This window comes from Odontomachus brunneus, unplaced genomic scaffold (assembly GCF_010583005.1).
Source record: "Odontomachus brunneus isolate Ranch 3 - 2012 unplaced genomic scaffold, Obru_v1 Obru_scaffold_224, whole genome shotgun sequence".
Classification (NCBI taxonomy): domain Eukaryota; kingdom Metazoa; phylum Arthropoda; class Insecta; order Hymenoptera; family Formicidae; genus Odontomachus; species Odontomachus brunneus.
Genome location: NW_022639674.1, coordinates 249708 through 267817, shown reverse-complemented (window position 1 = coordinate 267817; position 18110 = coordinate 249708). Strand labels below are relative to the sequence as shown.

The 18110-nt window shown below is 41.0% G+C and overlaps 1 protein-coding gene across 5 annotated transcripts in view; it reads left to right on the top strand.

The window, feature by feature from the left end:
• The window catches only part of LOC116852443 (arfGAP with SH3 domain, ANK repeat and PH domain-containing protein), a 55879-nt gene that overhangs the window by 20597 nt on the left and 17172 nt on the right, over positions 1 to 18110 (top strand). For all 5 annotated transcript variants that reach the window (XM_032832828.1, XM_032832825.1, XM_032832827.1 and 2 more), the window contains exons 2-4: positions 4556 to 4628; positions 12155 to 12300; positions 17704 to 17958. In XM_032832828.1, coding sequence (XP_032688719.1) covers positions 4556 to 4628; positions 12155 to 12300; positions 17704 to 17958 — 474 coding nt within the window. The remainder of the gene's footprint in view (positions 1 to 4555; positions 4629 to 12154; positions 12301 to 17703; positions 17959 to 18110) is intronic.

Genomic DNA, 18110 nt, shown 5'->3' with positions numbered 1-18110 from the left:
TTTTGTTAAATTGTTGTAACTTTTGAACGGTTCGACTACAAACGAAACGAAAATCACTACAAACAACTACAAACGATTTAGAAACGTCACCCGCTTGCAGATTTGAGATATCTCAAAATGCGGTGTTACTCATTTTTTTTAATTTTTGTAATTTTTAATGGATAGAACTACAAAAAAAATTATTGTTACTACAAACAACTACAAACAACATGCTAATTTTTTATGTAGAAAAAAATTATTTTTTCAAAAGTCGGGTGCCAGGTTCACATAGCTCAATATCTGGACACTAATAATATAATAATGGTACCTAGCTCTGAACATTTTCATTGTTTCGGTCTTTAAATACAAATATTTATAGTTATATAAAACATATATATATAATATATATGTATGTGTTGTATATATATGTGTACGTATATGTATGTATACATATATTAAAGCTTACAAAAAATTCGTTTTTAATAACCAAAACAATAAAAATGCCCAGAGCTAGGTTCAAGACTAATGTCATCGATGTCCAGCCATTAGTATTTTAACTACACCTCCTTTTAACCCTTTTAATGGTGATTTAAAATGACTGCGCGATTCCTACCAGAGCGGATATTTTTTTTCAAATAAGCATATCCAGATTTCTTCATTGTTAGAATTCTTAGAAGAATTTCGAAAATTAAAATATGAAATATATCTAATTTGTATTTGCTATACGAGTTGAAAAAAAATACAATAATTTGAGTAAATCAGAAGCAAATTTAACATCTTACCAGGAAACTTTCCCGGGCATACCATTGAAAGGATTTATTCCAAATCCCATTTTTCCTAACGACCGTTACATTGTGTCATCTTGGGGATCAGGAAGGTACATTTGGCGTTCGATACACGTCCAGAATAGGGCCGCAGGTCAACTTTCGGAGTGTCTAAAAAAAGATTACATGATTATACCGTTATGGCCACGTCAGATAGCTTTCTCGGGAATACTCTCTGGTAGACCACGCAAGCCATATGTAAACCACCGTTGGTGGTGCTTTACGAAGCCGATCGATTCCCGAGACACCCTGTATGCCATATGCTGCCAGCCTCTCTCTTTCTCTTTCTCACCCTTCCCCCTCTCTCTATCTCCCCTCTCCCATTCCCTACTAGAAACGTAACCTTTGTGTACACCCGTGCCTATAGCGCGTATTAATTAGCGAGAGAGGCAATTACAGCCAGACGCGAGGTTACGCAAGCACGCAGATTCCATCGTGGTTAATTACCACTGACCAACGAGAGAGAGAATGAGAGAGAGAGACACGTGCCTGTCTTCGATTCGCGATGGAAGACACGTGCTCGCGAATCACGCGTCGTAACCGAACAATTTGCCGAACGAGCGAGCGAACGAGCGATCGGCTCGGTCTCGGTCAAAGCATCCTTCGTATCAAGCACTCTTGCTTGCTACGTTCACGCATTCTTAACACCACATCGCTTTACCTGCGTGCAAGCACGCGAGCAACAACGCAAGACTCACATCCCAGACACAGGCGCACGCACACGTGCGCACGGTTACGTATACACAAACATACAGAAAACACGTACACACCCAGGCAGACAGTTACTTTCCCGATGCCCTCGTGTTGTTCCGGGCGGTAGGGAGGTGGGAAGGAAAGGTTCCGGGCGTGGTGTAAGGCAGGAGAATCCTGATCTCGGCGATGTCGTGTCGTTTTGCTCTACGGGGCTCGTGCGCGGCCTTCTCTGAAGGCCTCAAGGACGGCGAAACGCATCGCCGCCCGAATGCCGAAGGGGAGAATCCGGCAAGGCCGACCGGCGACGTATTCTATTTCTTCCACTTGGGTTTTTTCGATCGCGCTCGTATACACGCACGCGCGCGGACAAAAATAATTGGACGCTGCGATCGTCGGCGCGAGCAACGAGCCGACGATGTGTTGTCGCGCGTGCACTTGAAACGGCGGCTCGTAATAATTAAAAACGATCGTCAACGCGTAAAGAATGACGCGAGCGCGGCAGCATTCTCACTTTGAGTGGAAAAGCGACAGTGAGTTTTTATTCGGATTCTTCGAAATCCTCGCACTGTGCACGTGCGATTCATTTGTTAAACGCCGTGTAACAAAATTGATTCTAGATTCTTAAATATGCACGGAGAAAAATAATTTGCTGGCCCAGCAAATTTTCTGCTGATCTAGCAAAATCCTTTTCGTTATTATATGGATAGCAAAAAGATTTGCTAAGAGTACTAATCACTATTTTCTGGATATAATTTGCTGAATCTACAAATTATTTTGCTATAAGAACCATGATGGATTTATAAACAGTTGCAGTTTTGCTTCAATAGCAAATAAATTTGTTAAGGATACATTATTTTGCATCAATAGCAAATTAACGTGATTTTTAGGATAAATATACTCAACAAATTTTTTCTATCTTGGCAACGAAACTAACTTCTGCTCTGATAACGAATAATTTGTAAAGTTAGTTACGTCAATTAAATTTTGTTTATGTCACTATGAATATGAAGTAACAACGACGATTTTGCTAAAAGAGCAAAATTATTTTTCTCTGTGTGGGCAAAATTTTGCCAGACTATTTTGCCAAAACTTTGAGACGTTATCGTTCTCAAAAACACGTGTTTTGTTTTTGCATTATAACTTTGTCCAGCTCCATATATTCAGTCATATTCCTCGATGTTTTCTACACTGATTAAAAGAAAAAAGAATTAAATTACTAAGCATTACTTTTTCGGAAGTTATAAGCAAATGACAATGCACTGAGTAAAATTTATCCATCTTTAGAGTATATGTCATTTTTAATGCTTAGAATTCTAAATTCAATTTTCGTTGATTTTGAGCGTATTTCTCACAATTGTTTACTAACCCTCCGCGTACAATCGTATTTTTTAAGACATACAGTACATTCTGAATCTGTCAGACCCGGGCAACTTTGAACTGTCACAAGTTTGTTGAAAATCATATTTTTGGGCACTTTTTTGTTACAGAGGTATAGAAAAGTCTCAGTTATAAGTAGCGCAATAGAATCAAAATTTGCAAATAGATATGCGCTATTTTGAAATAAAGAAAAAAAGATACCTTATATAAAATGAGAATATTTATTTTCCCTTTACAAAATTAAAGAATTTTTCTCTAATCTTTCACTAAGAACTTTCATGAAGAACATGTAAAATTTCTTGACAAAAGATTTCAAGCGTGTATTGCTCAGCCATTTCGAAGTGACTAACGATCAAACTGTGCCTTTTTACACTGTGGAAAAAGTTACCTTAAAATCAACAAATATTTCTTTGATGGGTGCCATTAACATATTCATTTAAATCTAACGATCAAACTGTGCCTTTTTACACTGTGGAAAAAGTTACCTTAAAATCAACAAATATTTCTTTGATGGGTGCCATTAACATATTCATTTAAATCTAACGATCAAACTGTGCCTTTTTACACTGTGGAAAAAGTTACCTTAAAATCAACAAATATTTCTTTGATGGGTGTCATTAACATATTCATTTAAATCTAAATTCTCTTTATTTAAACCAAATATTATTTACTTAAATCAGGTAAACAATATTTTTGATTTAAATAAAGAGAATTTAGATTTAAGTAAATATGTTAATAGCACCTATCAAAGAAATATTTGTTGATATTAAGGTAATCTTTCCCTCAGTATATACATCCTAAAGACTCTGAAGTTTTTTTCACATAAGTCATGCCACTTCTCGGGCCCTTTACGAAAGTTTATGATTGAATGTTCGTTGGAGTCTCACCCAACATTATATGCGGAGGGTTAACATTAGAGTTACCAAAAATGTCAAAATAACGGTTTGATATTTGTAATTTCTTATAAAATTTCTTATAAAAAATACTCAAATTTATAACGATACATTTTAAGTTTCCAACTGATGTTGGTTAAAAGATAGATATTTTTTTCCTTGTATCCCATATACTGAGAAAAAACATTTGGGAATTTATTTGTGAGATGTGAAGTTTACTTCTGTGAAATAAACCTTTATCTTACAAATAAATTTTCAAGTATTCTTTGTCCGGTCTATTTGATCAAAATCGTGTCATTTTAACTGCTCTGATAGAAATAGGTTGTTGATTGCCGGTTTTAATGTTAAAGAGCAATCGGTATTTACTGTCGTCGACGATATTTGATCCGCGACGTTTATATTGTGGTTAGTCCACGATCCAAACGAATTCCCGGCGCGTCCAAACGCCTTCGATCACGCAGCTCGAGGCTTTTCCTCCTCCTTCTCTTTCTCTTTCTCCTCCTCCTTCTCTTTCTCTTTCTCCTCCTCCTCCTCTTTCTCATCCTACTCTTCCTTCTCATCTTTTCGATCGTGTGCTTCTTCCTACTTTTGTTCTTTTATTTCACGTCGACACGGTTCATTTTGCACCAGGGCAAAGACGGCTAATGTTGAATCGACCAATAAACGTTCGCGATGTTCTCTTTTTCAAAGGATTGCTCTTATTTTTTTTAGATATAACTTGATGGATTAGTATTTTTACAATTTCATGTACTTGGACGCATTATCATTATCGTTGTGTATTTGTTACAGACCTTGGACTTCGATAGGGATGGCCTCACGAAGCTGAAGAAGGCCATTAAAGCTATCCACAACTCCGGAAACGGTGAGTCATGTCGCCGTAAATTTTGGTTAGCCCGTATCCTTGTCTCTTCACGTTCATTAGAGTAATTAACCGACATATCGATTTAACGTGCTTGATAATGTTCTATTCAGGGAGAGAGATGCAACGTTAATGAAAATATATGAGAGAATCGTAATGCTGCTGATGAATCAAAACGATGAAGTCATATCGATATGATTTATATCGGGAGAAAAAATATCTGAGAAATAGTACATATTTATTCCGTGGATACTATAGTAACATATCTATTTTAATACTTATACTAATATATATTTTTTTTCCTTTGTTCTTTATTCTAATTATTTATTCTGTTTAAATAAAAGAACTCAAATTTGAATAAATATATGTTACTAGTTCCCATCAAATAAAGATGTACTATTTTACATATGTTCTTTTTCTCCCAATGCACAATACGTGCGGACAGCGTTTGATTTGGATTTTTATCGCGTAAGAACAGAGAAGTGTGGTGTCGGGGTCAACATCCTGAAAGTCCATAGACCGACTTGCGGACTGAGAAACCCTGAGCCGCGCTGACTTTTACATCGAGTTCGCTGGCTTTCCGCCACTTCTCCATCAAGGCAGACAGATCGATTTCTCTGGCGCCCCTTTGTTTCCTCGGCCAGGCCATCCGGACGAAATAGAGAGAAAGAGACAGAAAGAGAGATCGAGAGCCTGGGGCTTATATTTCGAGTAACTTGCATTCCGGAGTCTGCGATCGGCATCTTTACGATCGCGATTATGCCTCTACACCCACCAGTCTATAAACGAGCGAGGCGATCGATACCGCGTTCGTCATCAACGTCGATCGTCGCTTACATAGCTCGCGCGAAGAACGTCGCAGTTATCAGAAAATATCATTTATTCATACGATGAGCGTGCTCGACGTATGGCATCATTGTAAAGCCGTTGAAACATCCACAGCGAAATGAAATTTTCATCTCGAAGTGTAATCAGCGAATGTAAGCGCGAAACTGCACCGAAATTGCACGGTCAAATTTTTATCGCGAGACGACCGCCTTGAAAATCGTTCTGCGTTGTCTACGTTGAAAATCGTGTTGAGTCGCGTATGTTGTTACTTTCCTCGTTGTAAAGGGCTCTTAATATCCCTTTTCTGCTTATTAGAGCAAATAAATGCGCGCAGATGCGCGTCGAAATGCTTCGCAAGCTTATGCAACTCTCGTGCAACGTCGAAGTTACGTGACTCTATCGTCGACCCTCCTCGTGCATTATCACTTATCGCACGCGCGTTACCAACCTTCCCTTGCGCGCGCGCATGTTGTAGAAATTTATTTATGTTTATTTATGTATAAAGAGAGTTTTCCCCATTACAGGGGGTCGCGAGGGGTTATCGCGACAATCTTGTATTGTGCGCAGTTTCGTCGCGAAAACAACAACGGCAACGGCAACGTGTTGCATAAGCGTGCTCAAAATGTCGCATCTTATCGCGCTCTGGACTTTTCGCGCAAATTTTCAGTCGAATATTGCGCCGTATTGATTACACGTCGGCATTGACGTGCGGAGATGGCCGTATTCGGACTTATTCACAGGCGTGAATAAAAAGCAGCGCGCGCCACGCCGCGTTCTCGCGTTAACTGCGAGACTAATGAGAGATTAAAGCGGCGTTTCCTTTCCTCACCGGGTCGATAATGCTCGCGTTACACTGCGCGAAAGTTGCGTGCTCGGGGCCGCTCCTTCGCTTTCCACGACGAGGTCTTCCTCTACGGCCGGTTCACACGGATATTCTTGATTTTTTTTATGTCTCCGCGAAAAGTCTTTCTCTCGAGAAGACTCGGAGTCATGTTCTATCTTTGCGAATGGTCATTCCACAGTTGTGTCGAAGACTCGTCGGGAAATGAGTCGTTTGTAAATCGACACGAAATGTGTCATCCGAACTAACACTTTGTATACAAAGATAACAGTTTGGTTGTATTAACGTGAAATTTGATTTTAATGAACGAATCAAACGTGTTTTGAATGAAGGACACAGGATTTTTCAGAGGAGTCAATCATAAATCTTTTTCTGTAGTGTGAATTTGTGGAAAGTGAGAAATGTTATCTGAGAAATACATGGAAATGGTCATTTTTCACGATTTTACATGGGAGAAAAAGATTCACGATCGCCTCCAAGTACTGCAAAATTATTCATTTCTCATGATTTCATACTAGGAAAAGAAAGTCATATGATCGATAAGTAAGATCAAGTTCGTATGAAAAGGTGCATAACTGATGTCCTGTGGTTCTTATGACCAAAATTTGGGGGGAGGAGAGGTTCTAAAAATTAGAAATTCCATTTCTCCTTCAGCTAAAATACGTTGATTGGTTCGCTACGATCAAATTCTACGTTAATCCTCCGTCTGCTTTGTGCATCATTTCAGGAATAAATTTCAATATTCTATTATGAATTTTGATAAAAGGAAGTTACAAACAGCATTCCGATTAAAAAGTAAACATCCAAAAGCATGGAAAAAACTTTTGGTTCTATCTTACTTATGAGAAGAGAAGGGTTTTTTTTTTAAAAGGGTATTGTCTACGAAGAGCAAATTATGTTAGCAAAAAGCGGGGAAGCAGACGGAGAGTTAATACAATTTCTTTTCTCGGTGCATGACCGATCCTGCGCGACGCGCAACGAGAAAGTAGCCGTGCGGAATTATCTCGTCAGGTCGCGAAACGTCGCTGAGGACCTTATAACCGCGCGGTAAGATCTTGCTGTAATTGTTGGGAGCCGCGGACGGTCTGTAATTATATCGCATAATGGGAAGATGACTCGTGGGAGCCTAGCATTATGAAATTGTTTTTTGATGAGAGCTTTTATCTCCGCCTTGCTCTCTAAATGGGACGCTGCGTGCCATGCATCTCACATTCGTGATGCAAAATGAGCGAACGAACTCTCGCCCGAACAGACGACGAGTGGAAGTCGCGTGTGGAGTCGTGCACCAGCTCGATCATATGATGTCTGCCTAGCTAGCTTCCCTCTATTGTAAATTTAATAGCAAAATTATATAATTCTGCGCTATTTATGCAAAAGAATGCCTTCGAAGGTACAACGCAAATATTTCACGTTTGAAAAAAATTTTTTTTAGCTTAACAAATTCTGGCTTAACCAAAGTGCGAAATTATTGCGTTGCATTTCCAAAGAATGCACATGGGAAAAAGATTATTCGAGTTGAACAGTTGCACGTCTTCTAATTAGCCAGAAATCTTGCTCGGTTAACCCTTGGGCTATGGCGTTTTTTATCAATTTTTATTTTTATTTATTTTTATCAATTTTAATTACGATATGGAGTCCTCGACCGACTCCATTTTAGTTTTATTAGATAAGAAAAATATGACAACATTAGGTAATATTTAAACAAAGTGTTTAGTTGCAATCTCTAGCACTTTAACGAAAATTTTTCCCAATAGACATTGTATAAATATTATTTTTAGGATCTTTTCGAGACTCCACTTCGCCCGCGTAATCTAAGAGTTAATTAGAAATTTCGTTAACTCGAACAGAATTCTAGTTCGTTCATATTTCCATAAATATTTGTTTAGTACGATCCAATTATTTTTTCCCGTACACAAGTAGCGCTTGATTACATAATTTTGCTATTAAATTTACAGTAAGTGGTTTGGCTAACTGGGCCATATAGACAACGCGAATCATCCAGCTGTTTTTCACGGCCTGACGACGATTTTTCGAGCGTTTTCTCTCACCCGTCAATCGACCACGTGGATATATCGCAACTGTCATCCGTATCAGACCGGTCAGCATTATTTCCACGTCATGTCACAATGGACCACTTTCCTCCCGATACCACTCCGACGTGTTCGCCCTCTCCTCTCTTCCACGCTTCTTTTCCCATTCACCTGTTACCTGTTCTCTGCTTTTTCTCTCTCTCTCTCTCTCTTTCTCTCTCTTTCCTCCCCCCTATTGTACCCTGAAACCACTACCTGACGATAGACAGGATGTATCGCTCCGAGTAGCCGGACGCAAATCGCGTGCCGTGACGCGCGTGTTCCCCAGGAGACAATGGGCCCTCGGGAGCACTCGCTTGCTTCGATACTCTCAAAACTTTCCAGCGGAAGCGCTCCGCCGACAACGGACGGAGGGGACGGTAGAATTTAACTGTATCTTTTTTTTTTCTTTCCTGGAAGTAATGATTCCTAAGAAAAAAAGCGAAAGATCATGCCGGTTACTTAGCATGAGTGTCGCACGATGTATAATTACTGGAGTAAAAGCACTAATACCTGAACACTAATAACACTGGTATCTAACTGTGGACATTCCTATTGTTTTGGTCTTTGACTCTAGAACTTTAAACAGCAGGAAGTTACGTAAACCCTAAACATGGGTAAATTTTATCCAGCGTGTTTTCATTTGCTTGTAACTTCCGGATAAATGGTCGATATATAATACTTTTCTTTTTTAATCAGTGTAGATAACATCGAAGAATAGGAATTTATTAATGTTTTTGTGATTAAATAAAACTGAAAGAAGTTATAATGAAAAAGCAAAACACATACTTTTAAAAACGATAAAAGTTTGAAAAGTCGGCCTGATTAAATTTTACTTATTTAATCAGGATTCAAGAGTTAAATATAAATATTTAAACTTCCAATATGGAATGTATATGTGTTGTATGTTGAAAGTTTAAATATTCATATTTAAAAACCAAAACAATAAGAATGTCCAGAGTTAGATACCAGTATTATTAGCGTCCATGCATTATCCATACTTTTACTTTACGATCGCGTCTCTTTCTTTTTCTTTCTCTCTCTCTTTGCGAAAGCGCACGACGCTCGCCTCTCGTGAAAGATGCAATTCTAGATATCTTCTTGGCGGGGAGGAGCTGCGTCGGTCGACGGCCGATTTGAAAAATTCAGTAGCAATGCATTAGCGTTTCCGACGGCGCGCGTTATGTTGCAGGCCGCACGATTGCAGTAGGTAACTACACCCGTGTGAAGTTTCCACGAGCTTCCGCGTAATTTTCCGGGGATGAAGGAGGAGCAGGACGTCGCGGTCGGCGAGTAATGGGGTGCAAAGCCCAATAAATCTCGCGGGAGACAAGAATCAAGGAAATGGTAACGGGCGCGCGCACGGATATCGTCGTTCACGTCGAGAGTCGTCGTGTCCCATTCTGATAAATTCACTCGGCCGCGATACCTGAAAGTCGAGGGACGGAGGAGGGCGAGGGACACGGAGGATGTCGGTCCATCCGCTTCCCCTTTGTGAGCTCGCTTTCACTCCTCGGCGTTTTAGCGAGCGGACACGCGGCAGTATCCAACGGTCTGTAAACGACGCGTCTCTCTGTGCGGAATTTCAAAAGAAGTCTTCTCCACCGCCGGCCCGCTTCCACCGTCACGCGGCGGCGCGTCTATCGGCGTAATGTAATTGGAAGTTTCATTAACCGTCGGGGTGAGCGAGAGTTCGCCCGTCGTCGTCGCTGCCGCCGCCGCGCCGGTTTATCCGCTCGGCCGGACTGCGATTGTAGTCGTTGTTGCGCCACCGTCGCGAGAGAATCGAATACCACTTTGCGACACGAGAACAATACTCCTTTTACTGCACCTTCTCCCTCTCCCCCCGTGCCTTTCTCGTCTCGCTTGTCCTGGCGTCCTATGTGCATCCTGTCGCGCAAAAGTTTACCTCGGCTAATGAAATTTCTCTTCTCTCCCTCTTCCACCCCTCTCTCTCTCTCTCTCTCTCTCTCTCTCTCTCTCGGACGAAGGACGCGTCTTGCCTCTTCATTCGCGGACGATAAACGTGTTCGACGTTGTTCAGAGTCAATCAGATCGCAGTCCCCTCCTCCTCCGCTTGAAGCATAGTCGATATTGAATGAAAGAGTTCCAGGCAAGAGAAGGAGATCGAAGCGTGTCGCCGGGGATGCAAATGGAGTGGAGATATTCTTATTGAAAGAGAGAAGTCGTGCGCCGTCCAGATGGTTTATTTTTTAATAATGCGAGCAACTGGCCAATTAGAGCTGGATATGTGCAAGATGTTACACGAAAAGAATATTAGAAATTCTCTTTTTTCATATAAGTTCCTTCCAATCTTAATATTTTTAATAGTCCAGGAATGGACTGTTGATAAGATCTATCTTGTTAAGGAACATAGTAAATTTTGCTAGAAACATGACTAGTGTTTTAATAATACATGTCAGTTCCTAAAATACGAGATTTAAATACAAGTAGCACATATGAAATGGACTGATAATGAATTATTGGAGAATGTCGATTTATTCCTTAGTTAAAGAAAATCCTATAGTAACTATTTACTATATAAAATTATCTCCGTTTAGCTGCCAAATTCACATGTATTTGACAGTGTAAGTACCAAGAATGTTTTGATTTAACATATATTCCTTTTCTTGTCAAGTCGAATTCTTCTAATAATTATTCTGAAGAAAAAATTTGTGCATAAGAATTAGGCACTCTTTAATACGTAAATTCAGCAATCAATACCCTACGTTCATAACACTCTAATTGATCAGTTACTCGCGTCATTTGATTCAATTTCTACGAGTCATTTGGCAATATGATCGACTTTTATTTTTTCCTCGCAAAGAGACCGCGTTCTTAGTCGTGCATGTATAGTGCGGATACATATACGAAGGGAGCGATATCGTTGGCGAGAAACTCTGCGGGAAATCGGCGGAAAAGGCAAGAAATGTGCAGCCATCGAGAAAGAAGAGGGTTCGGGGAAGAGGAGGTATATTATCGGAATATCGGAAAGCGGTAGATGAGCTCCTTCGCACCGAGATTGCGGTCGGGATTCGGAGGGATTGGGGCGGAAGGAGGATGGCGGTTGAAGGGAGACAGCTTTCTCCCTTCAACAGAGTGCAAAGCGTGGGAGGGAGAGAGCGCAACGTTTATCGCACGCGTGCATTCCGCGCTAGACGACGCAGCCTTGCAAGGCTGTCGAGTAATTTGAAGTGCAAGCGTGGAATGCGGGAATGCGCGCAGTATGTAATGCCTCACAGTAAGCAAGGGTAAAATTACGAGTATACACTTCCCTCTTCTCTCTCTCTCTCTCTCTCTCTCTCTCTCTCTCTCTCTCTTTCTTTCTCTTTCTCTCTTCGCGGAGAGATGCAACATTTCTTAGCGGCGTATAAGTGGACCCGCGAGCGTTATGGGCGCCCGGCTGCGTGATGCACGTAGCTGCTGTGCACGCGGGAAAAGTGCAAGGGAATTAACTGCGATTTGCGAGCATCTAATAGCCTGACGCGCGAGCGCGTGCATTTAATGGCAATCGCTCTCGCGCGAATGTTTGCCGTTGAATTAATATTCGCGTGATATCCGCGGAGGAAGTTTCGCGCGCGAGTGAGCGATTTCGCGGTGAATAAAGAGCGCGTGCTCGCGATTAATGGCGATATAGCGATTATCGCAGCGGAGAAACGGCGATTCACCCGTGGGAACGCGGACGGAAGCGACGGTGAAAAACTCATTAGGTCCGTAGAGTTCTCCGGAAAACTTTGCCCGGAGATTGATCTATGACGCGTGTGTGAGTGTGTGTGCGTTCTTGTTCGCAGCTCACGTGGACAATGAGGTGTACCTGGGCAGAGCATTGGAGAGACTTGGCGACGCCGCCCTCAAGGAGCAGGAACCGGACATCGGCGCGGCGTTTCTCAAATTCGCGGTCGTCACGAAGGAACTGAGCGCTCTCATGAAGACTTTGGTAAGTGTAGACCTTTAGTCACGTATGAAATTTTACATTGACATCTTCTGCACGGTACATGTTCCCGCCTACAACGGCAGTTCTCCGCGAACAACCGTCGTCATTCTCCTCGTTGCGTTTAACATGTTGACTGCAATTGGGGGTCACCGGTAATCGGCATTGTGACACTGCCACGTCTCATTGATCTTCATACAAGACACAACGGGCTGAATAAATTTCTTGAAATTTATTGCGTTCGTTCGGTTCATGATTATCCTATTTTTTTAAATTTCTCTGTATTTCTTTTCTTTATTTTATTTTTATATCAAGTTCAACCTATTGAGAATACTTAGTACCTTATAAATATAATATGAGGTATTATGCATTTATAATTCTTTCACTTTGCATGCTATAAAGAACAGAATTGTAACAAAAGTAACCAAAGGGCTACACACAGAAAAAACTACATTCAAGTAAATATTGCTTGTTTCAAGTATTTTATAAGTTTTATAAGTTCGCAAATTTATCGTGAATGTTCGTCATATAAGCATTAAATTTATACAAAGTACGTTCTGAATCCTAGCAAGTTTAGCATTTCAATCGAAAGTATTAAATTAAAACAAAAATTTAGTTTGCTTGCTACACAAAGTCGAGCTAACTTTTTCTTCGATGAAGTTTGGTATTATTGTACATAGAATTCATTTTTCTTTTGAGCACATAATGATGAGTTTTTTCTAAAATTTGTGATAACTGTATTCTTAGAAATGTTATCAAGAAAGTATTCTTAGAAATGTTATCAAGAAAGTATTCTTTACTGAAGATTTTAATAACGATTTTTCAATAGCAGAATGATACTTCTCTGTGTGTAGTAAGAGTGACCGCAAGATTTGCGTTGATTTAAATTGTCGACCTCGGTGGCAGAATTGATATGGTGAAACACAAGTTGATTTAATTTTCCGTTGATCGAACGAATTGCACATGACAAATTGAATATATGACTACTAGCGAACCGATGAAACGAGTTAACAGGTATGCTAACATGCATCGCGAATCGCGTTTATCCCTCTGGTTATTCGCACTTGAGCGGAGCTTCGAGAGAACCAATGAAAATCAATGCGGCAGAGCCGACCTGTTAACCGCGCATCGTGTCGCGCGAAATGTTGCGGCCCGATCTGCGTGTCTTGAGTTCCGCGATCGCCAAGAGCGAATAGCGGATATTAAAATGACGACGGGCGGTAAACGACGCGCCCCCAATACAGTACACGCGTTATTGGAAAATCCCTTCACGGTCCATCGTTGCCGGTGGCAACGACCCGTCCGTGTACTACGTTCTTCTCGCGGGCGCGTTAGTGTAGGTGCAAAAATAGAATTTCTAAACTCCCCCTTCCCGCGATCAATATGAGAAAAGCGTGCGCCATGCGCTAGCGTGCGCGACGAAATAAAATTTCGCGCCCGCGGGCCGCTGCCGGAGATTGCCGGTCGCGCGATTCAACCTGTTCCTACTTTCGCGATCAAGCGACGACCGATGCTGTGTGCTCGGAGGCCCGCGACCGCGTTCCTCTTCGCGCACGTGGCGGCAAACACGGGCTTGAAGCTGCTCTGAAATCAGACTTATGCCACCGACGAGGTACTGTAAAAGACCGTCAGCCTTACGGGCTTTAGCGACCCCGAGAAATCTGACCGTACATTTTTATATTTCATCTTTCTCTTATATCTTATATTCTTACTGTTATCCTACTTACATCGTCTTGTCTCTTTCTATGTCTGTCAATACGATTTTTTTTTTCTACGTCTGTCAATACGATTTCGGCACAATGCTCCGTCCAGTACTATATGTTGATGGTGTACTCTTACGAAAAAAATACGAATAAACCCTCAATTTTGGGTGTAAACACCCAAAAACTGGAGATAAACACCTAAATTTGAGTGTTAACATCCAAAATTGAGGATTTTCTCGTATTTTTTTCGTAAGAGTAGTCACACGGACAGATAGAAGCGTCTTTGTGTGAAAAACGGTCAGTATTGTCATCATTTTTCAATTACCTGCGGGCCCCTCCGGGCCCTTTGGCCAGATCGAAAATTTACCCAAGGCTGACAGTCTTTAGTAATATCTCGTCGGTGCTTGTGCCGTGGACTTCAAGATTACGCGGACTGTTTACGTATTTTCTACATGATATATGTATGTAGTAATATGAGAAATCTGGCATTGTATAGAATATCCAGGCATTATATAAAATGTAATTATATAAAATGTCTAGGGATTATATATATAAAAACTGATAGGCACTTAGAATGCCTAAATATTCTGTATAATAGTTGAGTTTCACACAATGCCGGTAACATATACATGATCGCGTTTCTCATGTAGACAATGTAAATTACGTACATTGAGAGAAAAATATATCTGAGAAGTAAGAAATATTATTTCGTGAATACTGATAACATATTGCACTAATGTATACATATTTCTGCACCGAGAAAATTTTTTTCTCACATGAGAAAATATACATTTTCTCAAAATTATTACTTTCCACACAAACTATTTGTTTATTTTTACTTAAAAATTTTAGATTTAAATATGTTAGTGGTACCTATTAGAAAAATATTTTTTTCTCAGTAAAATATTACAAAACATCGCAAATTACATGGAAATATAGTACGAAAAAGAGTAATTAAATTATGATATAGTTATCTGTTTTGGGTATTAATTGTAAATGTAATGTTTAGAAGAGATAGCAAATTACATGACATTTTTATTTCATTATGTTATTCGTAAACTTATTTCTCTGTGTGTTGGCAAGAATGCAGCCAAAGAAGACACTGACTTATTCAAGAAACAACGTTTATATTCAGGATTCTAAAGGTTAAAACAAAACATAGGCCGGTATTCATAGTCGAATTTTATTTCAAGACCGTCTTAAGTAATGTCTTAAGATGCGAATACGGCTCTGTGATTGGTTCATGACATCTTAAAAAAGTACTTAAGATGATCTTAAATATAAGATCGGATTATGAATACCGATCATAAACTTCCCTTCATTAAATTCTGAGCAAGTCACATTTTTTAAACGACACTCATAGATTACTTATGCTCATTTCTACCAACTTTGGTTAACTTCACCGTCTGGTTATTCCAACGGAATTGACCAATCACGTCTGTCAAGTCTGACTAAATGTGATTGATCAATTCCATTAGAATAACCAACCGGTTAAGTTAACCAAAGTTGGTAGAAACGGGCATTAGGACCATTTTCACAATCTCCGGTTAACTTTAAGTACCGGTTATTCTATTGAAATTGAGCAATCGTATTTGACGTTGATCAGAATTAACCAATCATAGTTGACACTTAATCGATAGTTAAAACTAATCGACTGCGAAAATGGCGCTTATTGTCCACGCAGATAACTTCTCATGCATAAACCGATATTTATAGGTCTTATTTATATTTATTTATATTTATATTTATATTTATTAAGATTATCTAATTCTTCTCTTCAGATATTCCATAACCAATGAAATAATCTGAAAATAAATTTAAGACGATCTAAAATATAAGATCCGACTATGAATATCTCCCATAGTTTACACTGTCTGCACGTAGACGTAAAGCATCATCATAATTTACACGTAAACGTCCAATCCCAGTTGAAATCACTCGCCATCTGCAGAATCGCGCTTCGCGAAATCCGGGAATTCTCTCTTTGAACTCGACCGTGGATAATGCCATTCTTTAATCGTTGGAATACCAGTTATAATTAATGCACTGTATGCAGCGCGCGCAGCTTGGGAAAAAGAAGGGAAAGAGGAGGAGAAACAGAATTAAACGTTCCGTCCATTTCCTAAGCCCGTGCTTTCTGTGCTCGCCTAGCTGGTCTATGCGGCACAAATCAGGACGTCTCACGACGGCGGGGTAATTACGTTTACTGAAGCGTGCACGGACGTTATAAGCCGCGCTGCCGCGCGAGTAAAGAAGGCTCTCCTAGATTCTATCACGCACGAGCAACTTCGAATTTATTTATCGTAGGAGGGACGGAAGGGAGGAGAGGGGGAGAGGACTCTAAACGTGCCACTCGTGGTTGCGATTTCAACGCGGTCTCCGGACTTTTCCGACGTATTGAGGACGGTCGCGACTTGAATCTAAATTCCGACTTTTAAGGCGATTTTTTTCTTTCCATTTCCTCCTCCTTGTCGTCGTCGTCGTTGTTGTCGACGTCGATATCTGGTTTCCCCGCGGGTTCCGAGTCGTTGCGCGTTCGCTCACTCGCTCTCCTTAACTCGCGCCGTGTGACGTCACTCGGCTAACTGGTTAAAATGTATCTGCATTCGATTATTGGCTTCGGCTCGATACTCGCGATACCACATCCAGCGCAGAGGCGGAAGTAATATCACTCAGGATGCTCGAAATGGGTGTGCACCTCGATCGTATCGTCCAACGTGGATTATCGAATACCGTTTCTGATAGGAGTGATTAGTACCGCGATCGGTATCGGTGTTGATGGCCTTTTTCGTTTTTGCGAATACGTACGCGACGCCGAGCTCTCGGCATGTCGTTAGCGTCGATATACAACCGACGAGCGCGTGCCATTTTACGCTTCTTCCGCGGGGGAGAAAGAAATGTCTTTATGAGTGGTTTGCGCACTGTCGCGGCTCCATTATGAGACGGCTGGGCTTTTGAGTGTTTTCCAGTCGAGTTTTCACAAGAAGCGGCAGTCGCCGAGAGGGATCGTCCTCGAAAGAGCGCAAGAAAGAGAGACGGATGGAGGAGAGAGACTGAGAGGAAGCCGCATTCTATTCAGGGCGAGCGAAGCGACGAACTAAGCAAAACGCTGACGCGAATTGACGATGATTCACTATTCACCGGCCGGAAGAGCCATGCGTGGCTGGTGGTAGTGCTTGATTCGTGTCCTAGAATGCTTCGGGGACACGTTCCTTTTACCTGTTTTTTGTTAGGTACTAGAACAACACAGACAGAGCGCCACTTACTTCGCGAACAAATATGTTAACGTATTTATAATATATTCGCGATATTAATTATAATACGTAATATTAACAATTACAAGATTTAAAAAATCAAGAGAACTCATATTTCCTACTATTGCTCCCTTTTTCTCTCTCCTTTCCTCCTTCCTTCTTTAATTTCCACTAGCTCTCCATTTCTGGGTTGCCTCTATTCGCTTCGGTATATTCGAGCTTGATGTTCTTTTTATGATAGGTTGTTCTTTTACCCATTTTTCGCGTTTGTTCGAATCCGTTCGTTGACCATGATCCTATTCGATGCGCCATTATGCAAATACGCGACTCCCTCTCTGTTGCTAAATTCATCCCCTTCAGTCTTCTATAATTCACATTCAGCCGGCGCCCCGGTACGTTCGCTAAAAATGGGGTCAGTGAATTCTCATCGGCGATCGATTTTGTTCTTCCAGATGCAAAACATCAATAACATCGTGATGTTTCCGCTGGACTCGGTGCTGAAAGGCGACCTGAGGGGCGTGAAGGGCGACCTGAAGAGGCCCTTCGAGAAAGCGTGGAAGGACTACGAGGCCAAGTACGCGAAAATCGAGAAGGAGAAGAAGCAGCACGCGAAGGAGGCCGGTCTGATTCGTACAGAAGTTACGCCCGCTGAGATCGCCGACGAAATGGAGAAAGAGAGACGGTTGTTTCAGTTGCAAATGTGCGAGGTGGGTATGAATGGACTCGAACATGTATAAATGACGTAATGTCTCTCTCGCGACAGAGAGAGAGAGAGAGAGATAGAGATAGAGAGAGAGAGAGAGAGAGAGAGAGAGAGAGAGAGAGAGAGAGAGAGAGAGAGAGAGAGAGAAAGAGCAGA